This window comes from Lagenorhynchus albirostris, chromosome 15, assembly GCF_949774975.1.
Source record: "Lagenorhynchus albirostris chromosome 15, mLagAlb1.1, whole genome shotgun sequence".
NCBI lineage: Eukaryota > Metazoa > Chordata > Mammalia > Artiodactyla > Delphinidae > Lagenorhynchus > Lagenorhynchus albirostris.
The window spans coordinates 23,291,292-23,308,554 of record NC_083109.1 but is presented as its reverse complement, the minus strand read 5'-3'; the positions used below and the strand labels follow the sequence as shown (position 1 = coordinate 23,308,554).

Here is a 17,263-nt window from a genome sequence, read left to right as displayed (position 1 = left end):
GCAGGACAACTGACAAAGTGCCTTGAGGGCTGTTCTCATGTGAGGAGCCCCAGGACTTTGATGTCATTAGCAAAGAGAGTTCTGGACTTCTCCCCGTCACTTGCTGAATGACCCCACATGGATTCACCTCCTGTTCGGGGCCTTGTTTTGCCTACCCTGAAAATCTGCTTGTACAAGTGGATGGTCTCGAACTTTCTGGGACTTCTTTTTTCTAGGGCCTTCACCAGATCCTCCTCCCAGAGAGCCAGCGTGACACTCGGCCCTTGATCCTGGTGAGCCTGGGAGCTGAGGTGATACGGGTTAGGAAAGAGAAGTTTTGCGAACTGATTGACAGTAAGACAATAGAAAAATTGTCGAAGTTCGAGATCAAGTACCCCAGGTCAGTGCTGGAAATGTGCGTACCTCCCACTAGATCAAATGAACAATTTTTTTGCCTCTTATTTTGGTAAAAGGAAGAAAAAAGTGATGATACCTAAAGCTGACACTGGTGGAATGAAACTGATAATTGTTGGTACACTCAAAATTGGCTCAATCCTTTTGATAATAATTTTAGATAATAATGTTTCAGGGGACACAAAACTGTTCCTACTCTTTGAAGCAGTGGTCTACCTCTGAATTTATCTGTATGTAACTAATTATAGGGAAAGCTACATACACTAAGATGTTCGTAGCTGCCATATTCATAATAGAAAAACAACCACCTTTACCCACATGTGTTACACCAGGGGGATAGTTTAGAAAACTGTGGTACATTCCCTTGATAGAAAGTAACTTTTATTTAAAAATCATAAGTAAATGAGTGATAAAATGCTACAAGAAAAGGATAGGGTACAAAATTGTATATGTACATACTATGACTGTGCCTTTGTAAAACACTTACATGAGAAAAATCTAGAAGGAAAATGAGCAAAAATGATAATATCTGTGGTATTGCCCAATTTGTAATAGTCATTCTCTCTGGAAGCTCGGACTAAAAGGGACTTTCTGGTTATAGTTATATATTCCTCTGATGTTTAATTGGTTTTGTAGTGAGTATGCATTTCTTTTATAATGAGGGAAAAAAAAGATATACTTTTTAAAGTTGTTGTCAGGGTATGACATTCCAAGTGGGGTTTTTTTTTTTTTTTTTGCGGTACGCGGGCCTCTCACTGTTGTGGCCTCTCCCATTGCGGAGCACAGGCTCCGGATGTGCAGGCTCAGTGGCCATGGCTCACGGGCCCAGCCGCTCCGCGGCATGTGGGATCTTCCCAGACCGGGGCACGAACCCATGCCCCCTGCATCGGCAGGCGGACTCTCAACCACTGCGCCACCAGGGAAGCCCCAAGTGGGTTTTTTTCCCTTTATTCTCCAAATGTTTGTTAATGATGATATATTACTTTTATAATTAAAAAAAAATTATCTTGAAAGATTTGATAAAAAAGATTTCTTTTCATATTTCCCTAGTTTCCAAATTTTCCAGAGTGAATACTTTTATAGTGTGAAAAAAACCCTAATTTTTAGGTAAAAACGAATTTATTGTCTGGACTACTGGTCACAAAACTGTTTTGATCTAACACCGCTATTACTAAAGAGTGTTTGAGTGTATACCCCCTAGAATATATATATGATATAAATAATATATGTTATTTAACTTATTTTTATTTATTATGTCCATATATTGCTATATGAATATATCATATATATTATGAACATGCAACAAATAGATCTTTAGAAAGAATAAGACAAAGATGAATATAAATGAAGTCCTACTGTTTACTTCACACAGCCCAGTGGATCCCTTTCACCTCCCTGGCTGACACCCTTACCCCCACTTTGGGATCCCCAGCTGAGACTCCTGTAGCCGTCTTACCGCTGGTCCCCTGCCTCGGTCTCTCCCTGCCAGATCCTTTCTGCATACTTTGCTCTTGCTAAAACCCAAATCTGGCCGTGTTAAACTCCTGCTTAAAACCTTTCAGTGGTATCTCACTGCCTGTAGGATACAGTGCAGATTCAATGCCACGTAAATGGCCCTTCATTTTCTGACCCTTCAACTCCCCTGCAGCACCTCCTGCCACCTCTAACCCACTCCAGCAACACAGGCAGATTGCCTCCCGGACCTGCACATACTTGCCTTTGCCAGTGCAGGCCCTCTGCCTGCAATGCCACCCCTCAGTCCTGCTCCTCTCCCCTTTATTTTCTGATAAATTTCTTCTCATTCTTTAAGATTCATATCCTCCAGAAAACCTTTCATGACTGACCCCAGGCTGGGCTAAGTACCCCTTTCTGTGCACTCATAATCCTCCCTACGTAGCTCTCACAGTGGCCACACCACGTTTTATTACAACTGTTTAGAGCTGCGTAGTTTTCGCACAGTTCTTTCCCCACCACTTGGTTAATTGCTTCGTGAACGCAGGGATTGGGCTTTAGGCACCTTTCATCTCTAGCACCTGTACAGTACCTGGCACGTGGTAGATGCATGATAAACGTTGGGTGAGTGAATGAATAAATGGGACACACTTATTAGGGAAAACTGGAAAATGCTGAACGTTTAAGAAGGTGAAGACCTTCTTAAATGCATTTGCATTCCTCCAACAATCCCAATTAGCATTTTATGTATTTCCTTTCAGTATTTTTTTTTACCGCATGGCTGTGTACCAAATAGGCATTTATCATTCAGGCACACAAAGCTTCATAATGGAGATCATACCGATTGTACAATTTTGCATCCTCCCTCCTTTTTCTTTTCTTGTGGTGATGCTGTGATCAGACATCGTTTTGTGGGCAGGTGTGGGAAGCAAGTGATTCCTGTGGTTGAGAAAGAGGAGGTGTGAAGGCAAGCAAATCTGTAGAGTTGCTTCAGCCGTGTCCAATAAGCACATGAAAGAATTTGACATGGGATCCATATGACCTTGGATAAGTCATTTTCCCTCCTCTAGGCTTAAGACTCCAATCTACAAAACAAGAAAATTAGACCAGAACAGTGTTTCCCGAAGTATGGATCATATTCACAGAAGGCTTACAAGATGACTTTAGGTGGTACGCGGATTGTAAACAGCTATGTATTTATTCTAGTGTGAACTAGAAAAACATGACTAGCTCACTAAACTGATTTGACAAACTTGTTGCTTAGAACAAAGCCAAAGTAAATACTTAAGTAGAATTTTTAAAAATCATTAATAAAAGAACAGATGATATGTAGCTATGGTCCAAATTGGGGCAGTTTTGTGAAAAAAAAAAAAAGTTGGGAAACACTGGTGGTTCCTTGCAGTTCAGCGATGCCCCAATTCTCTGATTCCTGCGTACTACCAACATAAAAAATAGCTATTTAGAAAATAGCTACTCAAAAAAGGATTTAAGGAGCCTTAGCTTCTCACATAACATCTGGTACATGATGGGTGTCAGTTAATGTTGGTTGAATTGAAACTCAGAGGTTTATGTAGACTTGAGGGTGGCAGATGTTTGGGCACTCAGCATCTGTGCTGCCCAGTCAGCACTTTGCTGCAATCGTCTGCAATGCTGACAGATAGAATTCTCGCTTATTCATTAATTGTTGAACTCATGGTTTTCTAGACTGCTAAAGCAGGCAGAAAATATAAGCATTATCTAGCTCAAATCCTCCATGTTTTAATTGAGGACTGTGAGGCCCAGGAAAGGGGACGTGACATCCTGCAGATCACACAGTCAGTTGGTGAGACACCTGTCCTGTGGATGCTACAGGCTAGATTATCTGAAGCCTCTCCCCCATGTAGAATACGAACAGCTGAGTTCACAGGAAAGAAGGGAAATTTCCAAGCTCCCAAATGAAGAGCAGCCTCAAACCAAAGCACAGAGTGTGATCTAGTGCTGGATGGCCGGGCAGGCTTGGGGTGGGGTTGTGGCTGAGGGCACCATGGGCTGAAGTGTTGCATCCTGCAAGGACAGATGACACTTTCAGTTCAAGCGAGGCAGAGAGTGGAACTGGAATTGCTGCATGAAGCTGAGGACTTTAGAAGAGCTGCCCCATTTAGTGAAAGACTAGACTAGAAATCAGTGTGACCGTCGGCATCAGGAGGTTATGTGGAATCTTGTCTGTCTTAAGTTGGACTCTGGATCCAAAAAAAAAAAAAAAAAGATCCCTTAAGAATCTGTAAGCATGTGCTTGCCCCCTCCTAGGTTTTGATGAGTTCCTTAGCCCCACTGAGCCTTAGTTTCCATGTTTGTGAAATGGGGTGGTCCTGAGGATCAAATGAGTTAACAAGTGTAAAGTGCCTGGTCATGGTAAGTGTGAAGCAGAGTTAGATATTGTTATTTATTATGTAAGAAATTGGGAGTTAACGGGACTTTTTAGTTGGAGACTATCCAGTGGTGTGCTGGGAAATGTTCAACAATCAGCTCCCTGGGAGATGGGAGGTAACCTGATTGGAAGTGTTTGCTGGTTTCTGTGGTGCACATACTACCGCCATGGCCGGTTTTGAGCTACCAACCTGATGTCATCGAGTATGAAGTTGCTCTCGTGAGCTGGTAGGAGCTGATGCTTGCAATGCTGAGACCACCAGGACTAACTTGTAGCCCATTCTGACCTCTAGATTTTATATTAAGTTGATCTCTATGAATCAAAGTTGATTTTGTCCTGGTCAATATAATCTACCCAGAAGAATGCTCTAATGTGTTAGTGATTTATCAGAGTTGCCTCCTTAGGTGAGAGTATAGGTGAGTCAGTGGAAGTTGAGTTTGCCCTTCCCTTGCTGAGGTCTCAGAAGAAAATAAACCAATGAGTCCTGAGCCCATTCCACCCTCCCCCACTTTCCTCACCCTCATGTGCTGTGAGGGAAGGGGGCAGAGTAGAGCCAGGGCACCAAGACCAGTCCAAGGTAGCTAGCTACCAATGGACTTTCTACCTCTATAGAGTGGCCTTGTCTGGACATTTCAGATCAATGGAACCATGTATATGTGACTGGCTTCTTAACATAGTGTTTTCAAGGTTCATTCATGTCTTAGCATGTATCAGTACTTCATTCATTTTTATTGTCAAATAATATTCCAGTGCATGGATATACCACTCTTTTATTTACCCATTCATCAGCTGATGGACAGTTGGGTTGTTTCCACTTTTTGGCTATTATGAATAATGCTTCTATGAACATTCTTGTTCAAGTTTTTGTGTGGACATATTTTTCATTTCTCTTGGGTATATACCTAGGAGTGGAATTCCTGGGTCATAAGTTAACTGTTTAACGTTTTGAGGAACTGCTGGACTGTTTTTTCAAAGTGGCTGCATCATTTTACATTCCTGGCAGCAATGCATTGGAACCCTCGCTCCAATATCTCCACATCCCCATTAACACTTATTATTATTTGTCTTTTTAATTATCATCATCCTAGTGGGCATAAGTGGTATCTTGTGTGGCTTTGGCTTACATTTCCCTGATGGCTAATGATCACATACGTAATTTAAAATTTTCAGTAGCCACGTTATAAGAAATCAAAAGAAACGGGTGAAATTAACTGTAATAATATATTTTATTGAATGCAGTATATCTAAAATGTTATCATTTCAACATGTAATCAACATAAAAATTACTGAGATATTCTGCATTCTTTTTGTTGTTCTAAGTCTTTGAAATCTGGTGTGTATTTTATACTCAGAGCACACCTCTAATTCAGATTCATCACACTTCAGGTACTCAGTAGCCACATGTGGCTCGTGGCCACCACATGGAATAGTGCAGGTCTAGGTGATGAAGGTGTGGAAAGGTAAAGGAGGCAGAGGGAAGAGTCTGGGAAAAGGCGCGGAGGTGGCACAGGGCTCAGTGTGTTTCGGGGCTGGAAGGAGGCAGGGCTGGGGGGTGGCAGGGGGCAGGCAGGAGCTCGTGTGGGAACCTCAGCATCTGGGCCTTGCCTTCAGCGATGAAGATGTGTGCCAGAAGTTCCTCGAGGAGAACAGCTGGAATGTCTTCCGGAAGGACCTGATGCGGCTGCTGGTGGAGCCTCGCCAGTGTCCACCGTTCACCCCAGTCCAGCCCAAGAAGAAAGGGATCTACAAGCCCAAGGCTGTGATGCTGGATTTGTGTAGCTTAGACAAGAAGACTAGCCCTCGTCATCCCATTTTTATGGCACCCCAGAAATACCTCCCCCCATTGAGGATTGTCGAAACCATTATAGCACCCCGGTACAAAATCCAAGAACTCCTGCCTCAGTATAAGAATGCAGGGGTCCTTGTTTAGAATCAATAAAAGATGTTGGGTTGACCCTAGTGTTTCCTGAATAACCACCATGCGAGTTGTGGGGCTTACAGTGGGGGATCCTGAGGGCTGAGCCATGGGTCCGGAGAGGTGTTTGGGGCAGCACCTGGGGCACTGTCTCTCTGGACACTTGTGGGACTGAGTAAGGGATGGTTGGGAGGCTGGGTGGGGATGGGTTAATCACTGGAGGTAGCCTCAGAGTGGGAGAGTCTTATCTGAGGAGACAGATGGGAGACACAGAGGCAAGATGGGGTTGCAAACTCAAATGCCTTGCAAGGCCGGCAGGTCGTCTAAAGGAGTGTAGCAGAAGGACTGGGGAGGCGGCAGGGGACGGTGGGGACTGGTGCGCACATTCCCCATCCAGGTGGAGCCGCTGCTCCGTAGACCCAGTCAGTTGATGCCATGCCAGGAAGTAATGCAGGCCCGGTACTGCCAATCTCTAGATTTTTCAGGAGAACCCAGAAACGCAGTGTTTTAGATGATTCCTACCGGTTTTCAAATGTGAGCAACGAACTCAAATTGTTTTTGAAATATTGTGTTAGGCAAACAAAACACATACGCAGGCTGCGTTGGGCCCACAGGCTGCTGGTTTGCCAGTAGCTTGTCAAGCAGCTCTGTCAGAATGACAGGGTGTTGCCAGAGACTGGAGCGAGGCGTGACCGTGGGGGGAGGTACAAGGAGCCAGAGACAGATGGGCAGCGTGACAGGAGCCGGCGTCCCGGGTCAAGGATGAGGAGTGAGCAGCCTGAGAGAGGATGCAGACCAGAGACAAGGAGGCAGGCAGTGGGACCTGAGGAGCTCTCCTCGGTCCCTCCAGCGGGGCCTGGAAGCCATCAGTCACTGGCCTGGGCCGGCTCTCCTTGTTGGTAGCGCTGGGCCTAGAACTCAGGGTTCCTGTCTCACTCCAGCCTCGGCACCACAGACCTGGGACCAAGTCACCTCTCTCCCTTGGGAAAAACTTTGAGAGCCCTGAGGGGCCTGGTAGAGGCCATGGCAGCACAAGAGCCCAGCCTGGTGGTGCCAAGAGAGACAGGAGCCCTCCCCCACCAGTACCCCCCCCTCCACAGCACCCCCGCGAGGAGCGGACTCGGAGGAACACCGGGCAGTGAGTCGGCATCGGGAGCTCTGGAGAGCCTGCTTCTGTCCCATGGGACCCCCTTGAGTGCCTGGAGTGCTTCACCTGCCCTCCGGTTTCCCCAGTGGCAAAATGAGCGTGTTGGACAAGATGAATGGTTTTCACGAGTGAGAGGTGAGTACAGTTTGAAAAGCACATTCAACATTATACTTCTGTTTGTCGAATTTAGAAGAAAGCTGTTTTCATGTTACACAGCAAAGAAGGAGGAGTAGGGAATTTGTCTGTCAGAAGAGCGTGTGGATGTAAGAGAGGAGAGAAGCAGTGGACTTAACCATCTCCACTTCCCTGATAGCTCCAGAGGGTCAAGGAGCCTGGGATGTCTGCAGCAGTCCTGGAAGGGCTGCCTGTGACCTACAAGGACAGGGTGGCATGGTTTGGGGACCAGGTAAATTAGGGTGTCTGACTATATTCAGAGATCTCTTTGTGTGTAGGTCTGTGGCTCCAAGATGATGGTGTGGACATTTTGTTCATTCATTTGAAATGTATTTATTAAGTACTTGCTCTGTAGCAGATCCAAAGGAGGATAAGAGGCAGTCTGCATTCCCTCTTATTCTGTAGGCCAAGGGTGAGCAAACTCTATAAAAGGACAAATAATAAATATTTTAGGTTTTATAGGCCTTATGGTCTCTGTTGTAACTACTCAACTCTGCATGGTGAAAGCAGCTTTAGTGTTCCAATAAAGCTTTATTTGCAAAAACAGGTGGCAGGCGGGCTTCCCTGGTGGCACAGTGGTTAAGAATCCGCCTACGAATGCAGGGGACACGGGTTCGAGCCCTGGTCGGGGAAGACCCCACATGCCACGGCGCAACTAAGGCCGTGCACCACAACTACTGAGCCTGTGCTCTAGAGCCCACGAGCCACAACTACTGAGCCAGCGTGCCACAACTACTGAGCCCACACGCCTAGAGCCTGTGCTCTGCAACAAGAGAAGCCACCGCAATGAGAAGCCTGCACATCGCAACGAAGAGTAGCCCCCGCTCGCCGCAACTAGAGAAAGCCCGCACGCAACAGCAAAGACCCAACTCAGCCAAGAATAAATACACAAATAAATTTATTTTTATAAAAAACAAAACAAAACAGGTGGCAGGCTAGATTTGGCCTGTGCGCCATTGTTTGCTGACCCCCAGCTCTAGGCAATAGGGAGCCCTTGAAGGTTCTTGAGTAGACCTCACATGACCAGAGAAGGGGTGGGAAGCTTTTCATTGAGCATTTATTCTATGACAGCCATCTTGCTAAGCATCTGACTGGAGTCTAATGACTTGGGCTAAGATCCTAGGTCTGCCACTTAATGGCTATTGAGGATTAAAAGAGGTGGTACATGAACAGCAAGGGGGAGGATTTTATTCACCAGGACCACTGTGTCCAGCTTCCTGGAAAGTGAGAGAAAAAACTTCCAGCGTAGGAGGCAGAGCAAGTTTTTTAGGGGAGCGGTGGGTGAGAAATTAGACTAGAAGAGCAGCCTGGGAGCAAGGGCATCATATGTAGGGGGAGAGGCTGTGAGGGCTGGGGCTTTGGGAAGTCTTGAGGGGAACAGAGAAAGAGCAAATCTTTTTCTGAAGCTACTAAGCAACAGATAGAATAACTTGAGAATGAGAAATGCCCAAAGAGGTCTTCAAAGAGCTTTTCTGTGCACTGAGAATGTGTTTTTCCTTTGGCATTTTCTTGAGAAACCAAGTAAACATTTGAATAGCTCCTTTTTTGTGGGGGGATAGCTCTTATTAATGATTTTATGCAATAGTGCTGTTTCTTTGAGTTCAGTTACCAAGCAGACAGTGGGCAGCATGAGGCCCTAGTTATGTTCGGTTACACATGTAAAGTCCCTGGTACATAGTACGTGCTCAATACACGTTAGATGGTATTAGTACCTTTTTTAAAAAAATTTATTTATTTTATTTTTGGCTGCATTGGATCTTCATTGCTGCGCGCGGGCTTTCTCTAGTTGTGGCAAGCGGGGGCTACTCTTCGTTGCGGTGTGCAGGCTTCTCATTGCGGTGGCTTCTCTTGTTGCGAAGCATGCTATCTAGGTGCGTGGGCTCCAGTAATTGTGGCGCATGGACTCATTAATTGTGGTTCACGGGCTCTAGAGCGCAGGCTCAGTAGTTGTGGTGCACAGGCTTAGTTGCTCCGCGGCATGTGGGATCTTCCCGGACCAGGGCTCGAACCTGTGTCCCCTGCATTGGCAGGCGGATTCTTAACCACTGCACCATCAGGGAAGTCCTATTAGTACCTTTTTGATCAAGGTCAATTTGGCCATCCAGAGACTCTCTTCCCCCTTCAGTGGAATAGGAAGCCAAGGCTTTGGAAGGCTAAGCTTTCATAATCAATGATAAAGATCATCTCCGAGAGATTTGGGATAGGAGGGTGCTGGCTGTCATCTCACCCGAACCCCACACTCTAAGTGAAATGGTTAATGTCAATATTAAGAGGCAGCGTTGGAGGGAGAGAGCAGAGGCAGGTCACCAAAGCATTAACATGCACTGTGGGCAAGGGTGCTATTCGAAGGAAGAATGAGTGGGACAGTGTGGGGAGGGATGTGTGAGAACCTCCCAGCCTCCGGGCTGTGAGCTTCAGAATCCCTCCCCTTCCGCATGCACTCTGCAACAAACAGCAGTGGATCAGAATCCGGCAGGGAGGAGGTCACATCAGGATTTATTTGGGAGAAGAGTTCATTCAGAAGGAACCAGTATGACACCCCTCGACACAAGTGTAACTAATAAACATATTTTCAGTGCTACAGAGGTTCTTACTGCCCACCTGGCACAGATCCAAGGGTCAGGAAGCCCATAGTGACCTGTCTCAAGGGAGTAGGGCCCGGCTCAGGTACGGAGTGCTCCCTGTGTGCCCACATTGTGTGAGGCACTCTATAGAGGCTATCACTTATCCTGAAAATACTTCCTGGCAACTAACCAGGTGGCATTGTCCCCATCTGACAGATGAGGAGCCTGAGGCCCAGAGAGGCAAAGGCCTTGTCTAAGCTCACTCGCTACCAGGTGGTTGCTCCAGGAAATCCGAGGGCTTTCACTGCACCCCAGCACCCTCCCATGCAGGAAGCGTCTCAGCGTGTGCACTGTGGCACCATCCTCACTCAGCTATCCCAAATGAGCCACCTGTTTTCAAAACAAATTCTGTACACACAACCCTGGAACTGTGCTGGAGAGAATATACTCACCCTCCTGGATGATTTTCCATATGTAAATAAGCCTAGTCATATTGGAGAGGCACACCCAGGCCACTGAAGCCAAAAATACAGCCCCCAGTACTGATAGCTTCCACTGTTTGGGGAAAATGAAAAAACCCATTTGAGAAACACAGGAGATATTGCCAGCATTTGTTATAGGAAGTGTTTAAGATCCCTCCTTGGGGTTGGAAGCAAAAAGCATTCTTTAAATCCTCTATTCCTTTTATATAACTCATGGAAAAATCTTACCTTCCTGTTACAGAAGGTCTAAGGGGTGAGATGGGTAACTTCGCAACCTCCATCGCACTCACTAGAGGCTATTTTGCCATGATGCTTTTCTGTCATTTGGGGATTTAAGGGGTTTAACCACAAGGGTGCCGAGTTGCAGAATTTGTAGTCACAGGTTCAGAGCTGACAATGAAGACGAGTAATTTCTAGGTGGCTGAGAAGCAGCACCAAAGCTGGAAAGAGGGTTTTTCATGGCTTCTAAAGGCTGTGGGCTTTAGCCCTGGGGATATTGGGAGGGCGGCACTTCTGGACAAAAGCTGTGTCTTTCAGCCAGGCTCCTTCCCTTTCTGGAGCTTCACTACCGTCATTGGTAAAATTGGCAGGGTCTGGTAGGTGTACTTAAGCCTCCCTCCAACCCCAACAGAAAATCAGAATCAAGAAGAAAATGGATTATGGAGACCCTTGGTGAAGTGTGAAAATGAACAACAGATGAGATAATAGTACTGTATTAATGCTAAATGTCCTGATGTTGGTAATTTTACTGTGGTTATGTAAGAGAATCTCCTTGTCCTTAGGAAATACACACTGAGGTCCTTGGCTGTTAAAGGAGATGGTTTCTTCAACTTACTTTCAAATGATTTAGAAATATATTGTGTGTATATTTAGAAGAGCAAAGCATATATAGCAAAATGATAACAACTGGCGAATATGGGTGAAGGGTACTTAGGAGTTCTTTGAACCATTCTTGCAATTTTTTTTTTCCAATTTGAAAGCAGTCACTGTTTATTAACTGACCAGATTACAAAAATAATGATGGTAGATACTTTAGTTCATCCTTCATTCTTGTAACTTTTAAAAAATTATTTTAAATTGTATAATACACATAAAACTTACCCTCGCAGCCATTTTTAAATATGTTTTTAAGTTCAGTGGCATTAAGTACATTCACACTGTTGTTCAACCATCATCACAGCCATCTCCAGATCTCTTGTCATCTTATCAAAGTGAACCTGTGTACCCATTAAACAATGACTCCTCACTCCCCACTCCCCTCTGCCAGCTCTTGGCAACCACTGTTCTACTTTGTCTATGAATCTGACTACTTTACATACCTTAAATAAGTGGAATTATACAATATTTGTCTTTTTTGTAGATGTCTTATTTAGAATAATGTTCTCAAGAATCATCCATGTTGTAGCATGCATCAGAATTTCCTTTTTTATTTCTTCAGAATTTCCTTCTTTTTAAGGCTAAATAAAATTCCATTGTATGTACAATACATACCACACTTTGTTTATCCCTTCATCTGCTGATGGACATTTAGGTTGCTTCCATCTTTTGGCTATTGTGAATAATGCTGCTATGAACATGGATGTACAAATATCTTTGAGACCCTGCTTTCAATTCTTTTGGTATATACTCAGAAGTGGAATTGCTGGATCATATGGTAATTCCATTTTTAATATTTTGAGGAACTGCCATATTGTTTTCCACACTGGCTGCACTATTCTTGCAATTTTAGTGTGAAATCATTTCAAAATAAAAATTACAACTCTAATTGACTTTATAATTGACTTTGTAGTTAGGTAATAATTTATTTTAAAATCTGGTGAGAAGCTCCCTGATATCCAGGGCAAAAGGAATGACAATTAAAATGACAATTAAATGAAATGACAATTAAAATGACAATTAAAATGAAGAAGACTAGAAATGACAATTAAAATGAAGAAGAAAATGGAAGAAGTCAATATAGATTTGTATCAATATGAGCATTAGCCCTGATGATTGTAAAATCTAGCTTTGAGCTCTCTGACAGCCAAGGCAAAAAAAGAAACATAGTATTTCCTTATTTGAAAGGAAGAATCTGCTCAGTCCCTGAGGAGAGTAACAAAATTTTTTCTCACGCAAGGAGGGTAGGGAAGTTTGTCTTCACTCCCTTCTTTCAAATGGGCCTCCTGGGCTTCCCTGGTGGCGCAGTGGTTGAGAGTCCGCCTGCGGATGCAGGGGACACGGGTTCGTACCCTGGTCTGGGTAGATCCCACATGCCGCGGAGTGGCTGGGCCCGTGAGCCATGGCCGCTAAGCATGCGCGTCCGGAGCCTGTGCTCCGCAACAGGAGAGGCCACAACAGTGAGAGGCCCACGTACCGCAAAAAAAAAAAAAAAGTGCCTCCTACCTATTTTACTGTGAGCTACCTTCTCCCAGCGTACTTTAAATTAGGGGCCTGTTTCTACTTGGCTCTGGACTTCTTGGCCTCGGGTCCCTTCTGGCACCACAAAGTTAGTATCTAGAATGGTTGGCTGCCGGTGAGGGCCGTTCCCCCCTTGCTCCCTTATTACGTTTATCACATGGAAGGAGGTGGACTTATGGTCTTTAAGTCTTAACAACACTGATCATCTATGATTTTAATGGTTAGAAACTGAGACCGTATCTTTTCCTGAGAGCAGGTTTTTATCTTGAAAGATACTGTCAGAAAGTCCTTCTTCCGGTCATAACTTAAAACTCATGCTACTGTGCAAGATTTTTTCTTCTTTTGTGTGGAGATGGAGAGGAATTGCTCATTGCTCTTCTGGAAGCCTCTTCCCCATAAAGCCAGACCTTCTCCTGTCCTTCTGTCTGATCTCACCGACATCACAGGGCAGAAGGAGCAGGATAACGAGCAGGAGTTCTGGATTTAGGCTGCTCTGCTTCCGACCAGCTGCGTGACAGCAGGCAAGCAACTGCTCTTTGCCTCAGTTTCCCCATCTGTAACATGGGAATAATAAAAGCATCTGTTTCATAAAGTCATGAAGATTAACTTAAATAGTCCATATAAAACACTAAATTCAGAGTCTGACTCTCAGAAAGCAAAAACCTGGGGTGGGAGAAAAAAGGGGACCCAGGGACAAAATGATACAGACAGTAGGTCTGTGAGACTTGCAGACCGACCTGGAGGCCAGCCCTGCCCACAGAGTTGAAACAGAAGAGTCCCACATATGGACATTTCTCAGTTTAACAGATCACAGCAGCTGGGGGATTTGCACATGTAAAATGCTCTCACCGGTGAATCATTCTGCATTTGCACATTGCTCTATTATCATACACAACTTATCAGCTTCGATGATTACCAGCTTATGCGGTCCTCTGCCTTTTTGAGAGGAGAGCCGTGGACCTGCTGGCTGCCTATCTCCTCCTCCTCCCTTTATGCCAGTGCTTGTCTTCTGTCCCTTAGCTGCCAGGCTCCTGGCATCTCCATTAGATAGGGAAGCATATGGGAACTGGAAGGACTGAACTAAAATCTAGATGACTTCAACTGGTATATCTCCCATTAGCAGACATGCTGTAGGAAGAGAGAGCTGGTCAGGTTTTAGAGATACAGCACCAAACCAAACCAAAGTCCTTGGCATCAAGGAGCTTACATTCCGGGTCAGTGATTAAAGAACACAAGAAAAATCAGGGAATCTGGGGGATGGAGGTGGGTTAGAGGTTACTACGTTGTAAAGGATAGTCAGGGAAGGCTTCTCTAAGACCGTGATATTGATGAGTACAGGAAGTGAGGGGATGAGCCATGCAGATATCAGGGCAAGAATGTTCCAGGCAGAGAGATAGCACATTCAAGCATAACAGCAAGAAGGCTGGTGTGACTGGAATGGAGTCAAAGGAGAGAGAAATTGAAAGAGGGCAAGGGCAGAGAGGGACTGGAGGCCAGCTCATGATCATGTGAAGGGAGCCTCTGGAAAGTTCTTAGCAGAGGAGTGATATGATCTGGCTACAGACTTGGGGTTTAAGCATGAGGGTGGCATGGGGAGATGGGGAAGCCAGTGCCATAATCCAAGTAGGAGATTACGGTGGCTCAGATCACCATATTTATTGTGGTGGTGTCTCGATGGGGCTGATCGTGGACATATTTCGATGGTAGAATCGATCAGGGTTTGCTAAAGGACTGAATGTCAGGAATGAGAAAGAGGAACTAAGGATAACTCCAAAGATTTTGGTTTGAGCAAGTGGAAGGATGGAGTAGCCATTCCCTGAGACAGAGAAGACTGTAGGAGAAGTACATTTAGGGGTGAACATCAGGAGTGTGGTTTTTAGCAGTTAAAAAAAAAAAAAAGGATTTAAGGATGATGTGAGAACACACGTAAAGCAGTTGCAACACCACCGGCACTTCATGCACACTCATGCAAGGTTAGTATTATCCCCATTTTCACACAGCTGGTTTGGCAGAAGAGCCAGAATTCAAACCTGGGTCTGCTCGGTTTGTTTCTCTTCTTAAACATCCTGTCTTCCATGATCCCTTGTCCTTAAGGTTTCATGTTGATACTGTCAGAAAGTTCTTCCTCCTGTTTAATGGCAGTTTGTCCTATTGCAGTTAGAGCCTGACCCTTTGTTTGGGACTCTTGGGTTATGTCAAGTGAGGTCAGCAAGATCCTGTTTTGCGTGGTGAAGCAGGAGGCACCCGTGAGCTATTTGCCTCTTCAAGCGTTATTGGTAGCGCCGTGAAATTTAAATTCCCTTTTCATAGGTCTTCATCACAAGAAAGGTCATTTAAAACTTCACTGGCGGGCTTCCCTGGTGGCGCAGTGGTTGGGAGTCCACCTGCGGATGCAGGGGACACGGGTTCGTGCCCCGGTCTGGGAAAATCCCACATGCCGCGGAGTGGCTGGGCCCGTGAGCCATGGCCGCTGAGCCTGCGCGTCTGGAGCCTGTGCTCCGCAAACTTCACTGGCATCAAGTAATTCCTAAAACATGCTTTAAAAATATAGACAGACAGGTAGTAGGTAGGTAGGTAGGTATTTATCTATATAAATATTAGAAAAATTCTAAAATTTTTTTTCATAATCCCAAATTTTAAAATGTATATAATGAGAATTGAAACATTTCTACTATTTCACCCATCTAATCTCATCTCCCAAGGATAACTTGACTAACAGTTTGGTACGTAACCTTCTCAAAGTTCACATACTCATACCCATTTCCTTATTTATTATTTTAACCAAAAAAAAGGAAGAAGCTATACCAGCTCTGTCCAATAGAATTTTCTGCAATGATGACAATGTTCTATCATACATGTCCACCAGCCATATATGGCTACTGGGCACTTGAAATGTGGCTAATGTGACTGAGGACTGAATTTTTAATTTTAAGTAATTTAAATAGCTATAGGTAGGTAGTGGCCACCATAATGGACAGCACAGTGTTATACATTTTGGATTTTTTACTTAGAGTATCATGGACATTTCTTTTTTGTTTAATTTTATAAATTTTGAAATCATCTCACAGAAGAGTTGCAGTTACAATACAAAAAAGCCATTTGAGAGTAAGTTAAGACCGGATGCATCAGCACATCCAAATAATTTAGTGTTTATTTCCTCAAACAAGGACATTCTCTTATGTAACCACAACCATCAAAATCAGGAAATTATCACTGACACATTACAGCCATCGAATCCTCAGGGCCCATCCACATGTTGCCAGTTGTCCCAATAACATCCTTTATAGCAAAGGATCCAGTTCACAATCGTGCAGTACACTTAGTTGGCATGCCTCTTTGGTTTCCTTCTATCTGATATAGTTCTCAACCTTTCTTTGACATTCATGACCTTGATACTTTTGAAGATTATAGACCAGTTATTTTGTAGAGTGTTCTTTCTACAAGAAAGGGCCTGTTTGATGTTTTCTCATGGTTCGATTTAGGTTATGCATCTTCGGCAGGAAATCCCAGAAGTGATGCTGTGTTCTTCCCATTGGATGTTATCAGGTGGTGCAAGATTTCAATTTGTCCCACTACTGGTGGTAACTTATTATTGGATGAAAATGGTGTCTCCACTGTAAAGTTACTCTTGTTTATTTCCTTTTCATTTTAAAATGTATGTATGCTGTTAAAAAAAAACCCCACATAACATGAAATTTACCATCTTAACCATTTCTACGTGTATAGTTCAAGAGTGTTGAGTATATTCACATTGTGAGAGAGATCTCCAGAACTTTTTCGTCTTGCAAATCTGAAACTCTGTACCCACTAAACAACTCCCCTTTCCCCCTCCCCCCAGCTCCTGGTAAGCACCCTTCTACTTTCTGTCTCTATGAACTTGACAACTTTTGACACCTCATATAAGCAGAATCATACAGTCTTTGTCTTTTTGTGCCTGGCTTATTTCACTTAGCACAATGTCCTCAAGGTTCATCCCAGTTGTAGCATGTGTCAGGATTTCTTGCTTTTTTAAGGCTAAATAATATTCCATGGCATGTATATACCACATTTTGTTTATCCATTCATCTGTTGGATGGAAATTTGGGTTCCACCTCTTGGCTTTTGTGATAGTGCTGCTATGAACATGGATATGCAAACATCTCTTTCAGACCTGTTTTCAAATTTCTTGGATGTATATCCAGAAGTGGGACTGCTGGGTCATATGGTGGTTCTAGTTTTGATTTTTTTGAGAAACTGTCATCCTGGTTTCCATAGCAGTTGCACCATTTTACAATCCCACCAACAGTGAACAAGGGTTGCAATTTCTCCAGATCCTTGTCGACACTTGTCGTT

General features: G+C 44.3%; 1 protein-coding gene across 6 annotated transcripts in view; it reads left to right on the top strand.

The window, feature by feature from the left end:
* The window catches only part of CNBD2 (cyclic nucleotide binding domain containing 2), a 74,368-nt gene extending 57,577 nt beyond the window's left edge, over positions 1-16,791 (top strand). For 2 of the 6 annotated variants that reach the window (XM_060123332.1, XM_060123331.1), the window contains 3 exons: positions 216-379; positions 7,268-7,449; positions 16,414-16,791. In XM_060123332.1, the coding sequence (XP_059979315.1) occupies positions 216-379; positions 7,268-7,449; positions 16,414-16,583 (516 nt within the window). In that variant the 3' untranslated portion in view covers positions 16,584-16,791. Of the gene's footprint in view, positions 1-215; positions 380-5,863; positions 6,198-7,267; positions 7,450-16,413 lie in introns of those variants that run through there. The other 4 variants (XM_060123334.1, XM_060123333.1, XM_060123335.1 and 1 more) reach the window with 4 other exon arrangements.
* Positions 16,792-17,263: the final 472 nt, after the last annotated feature.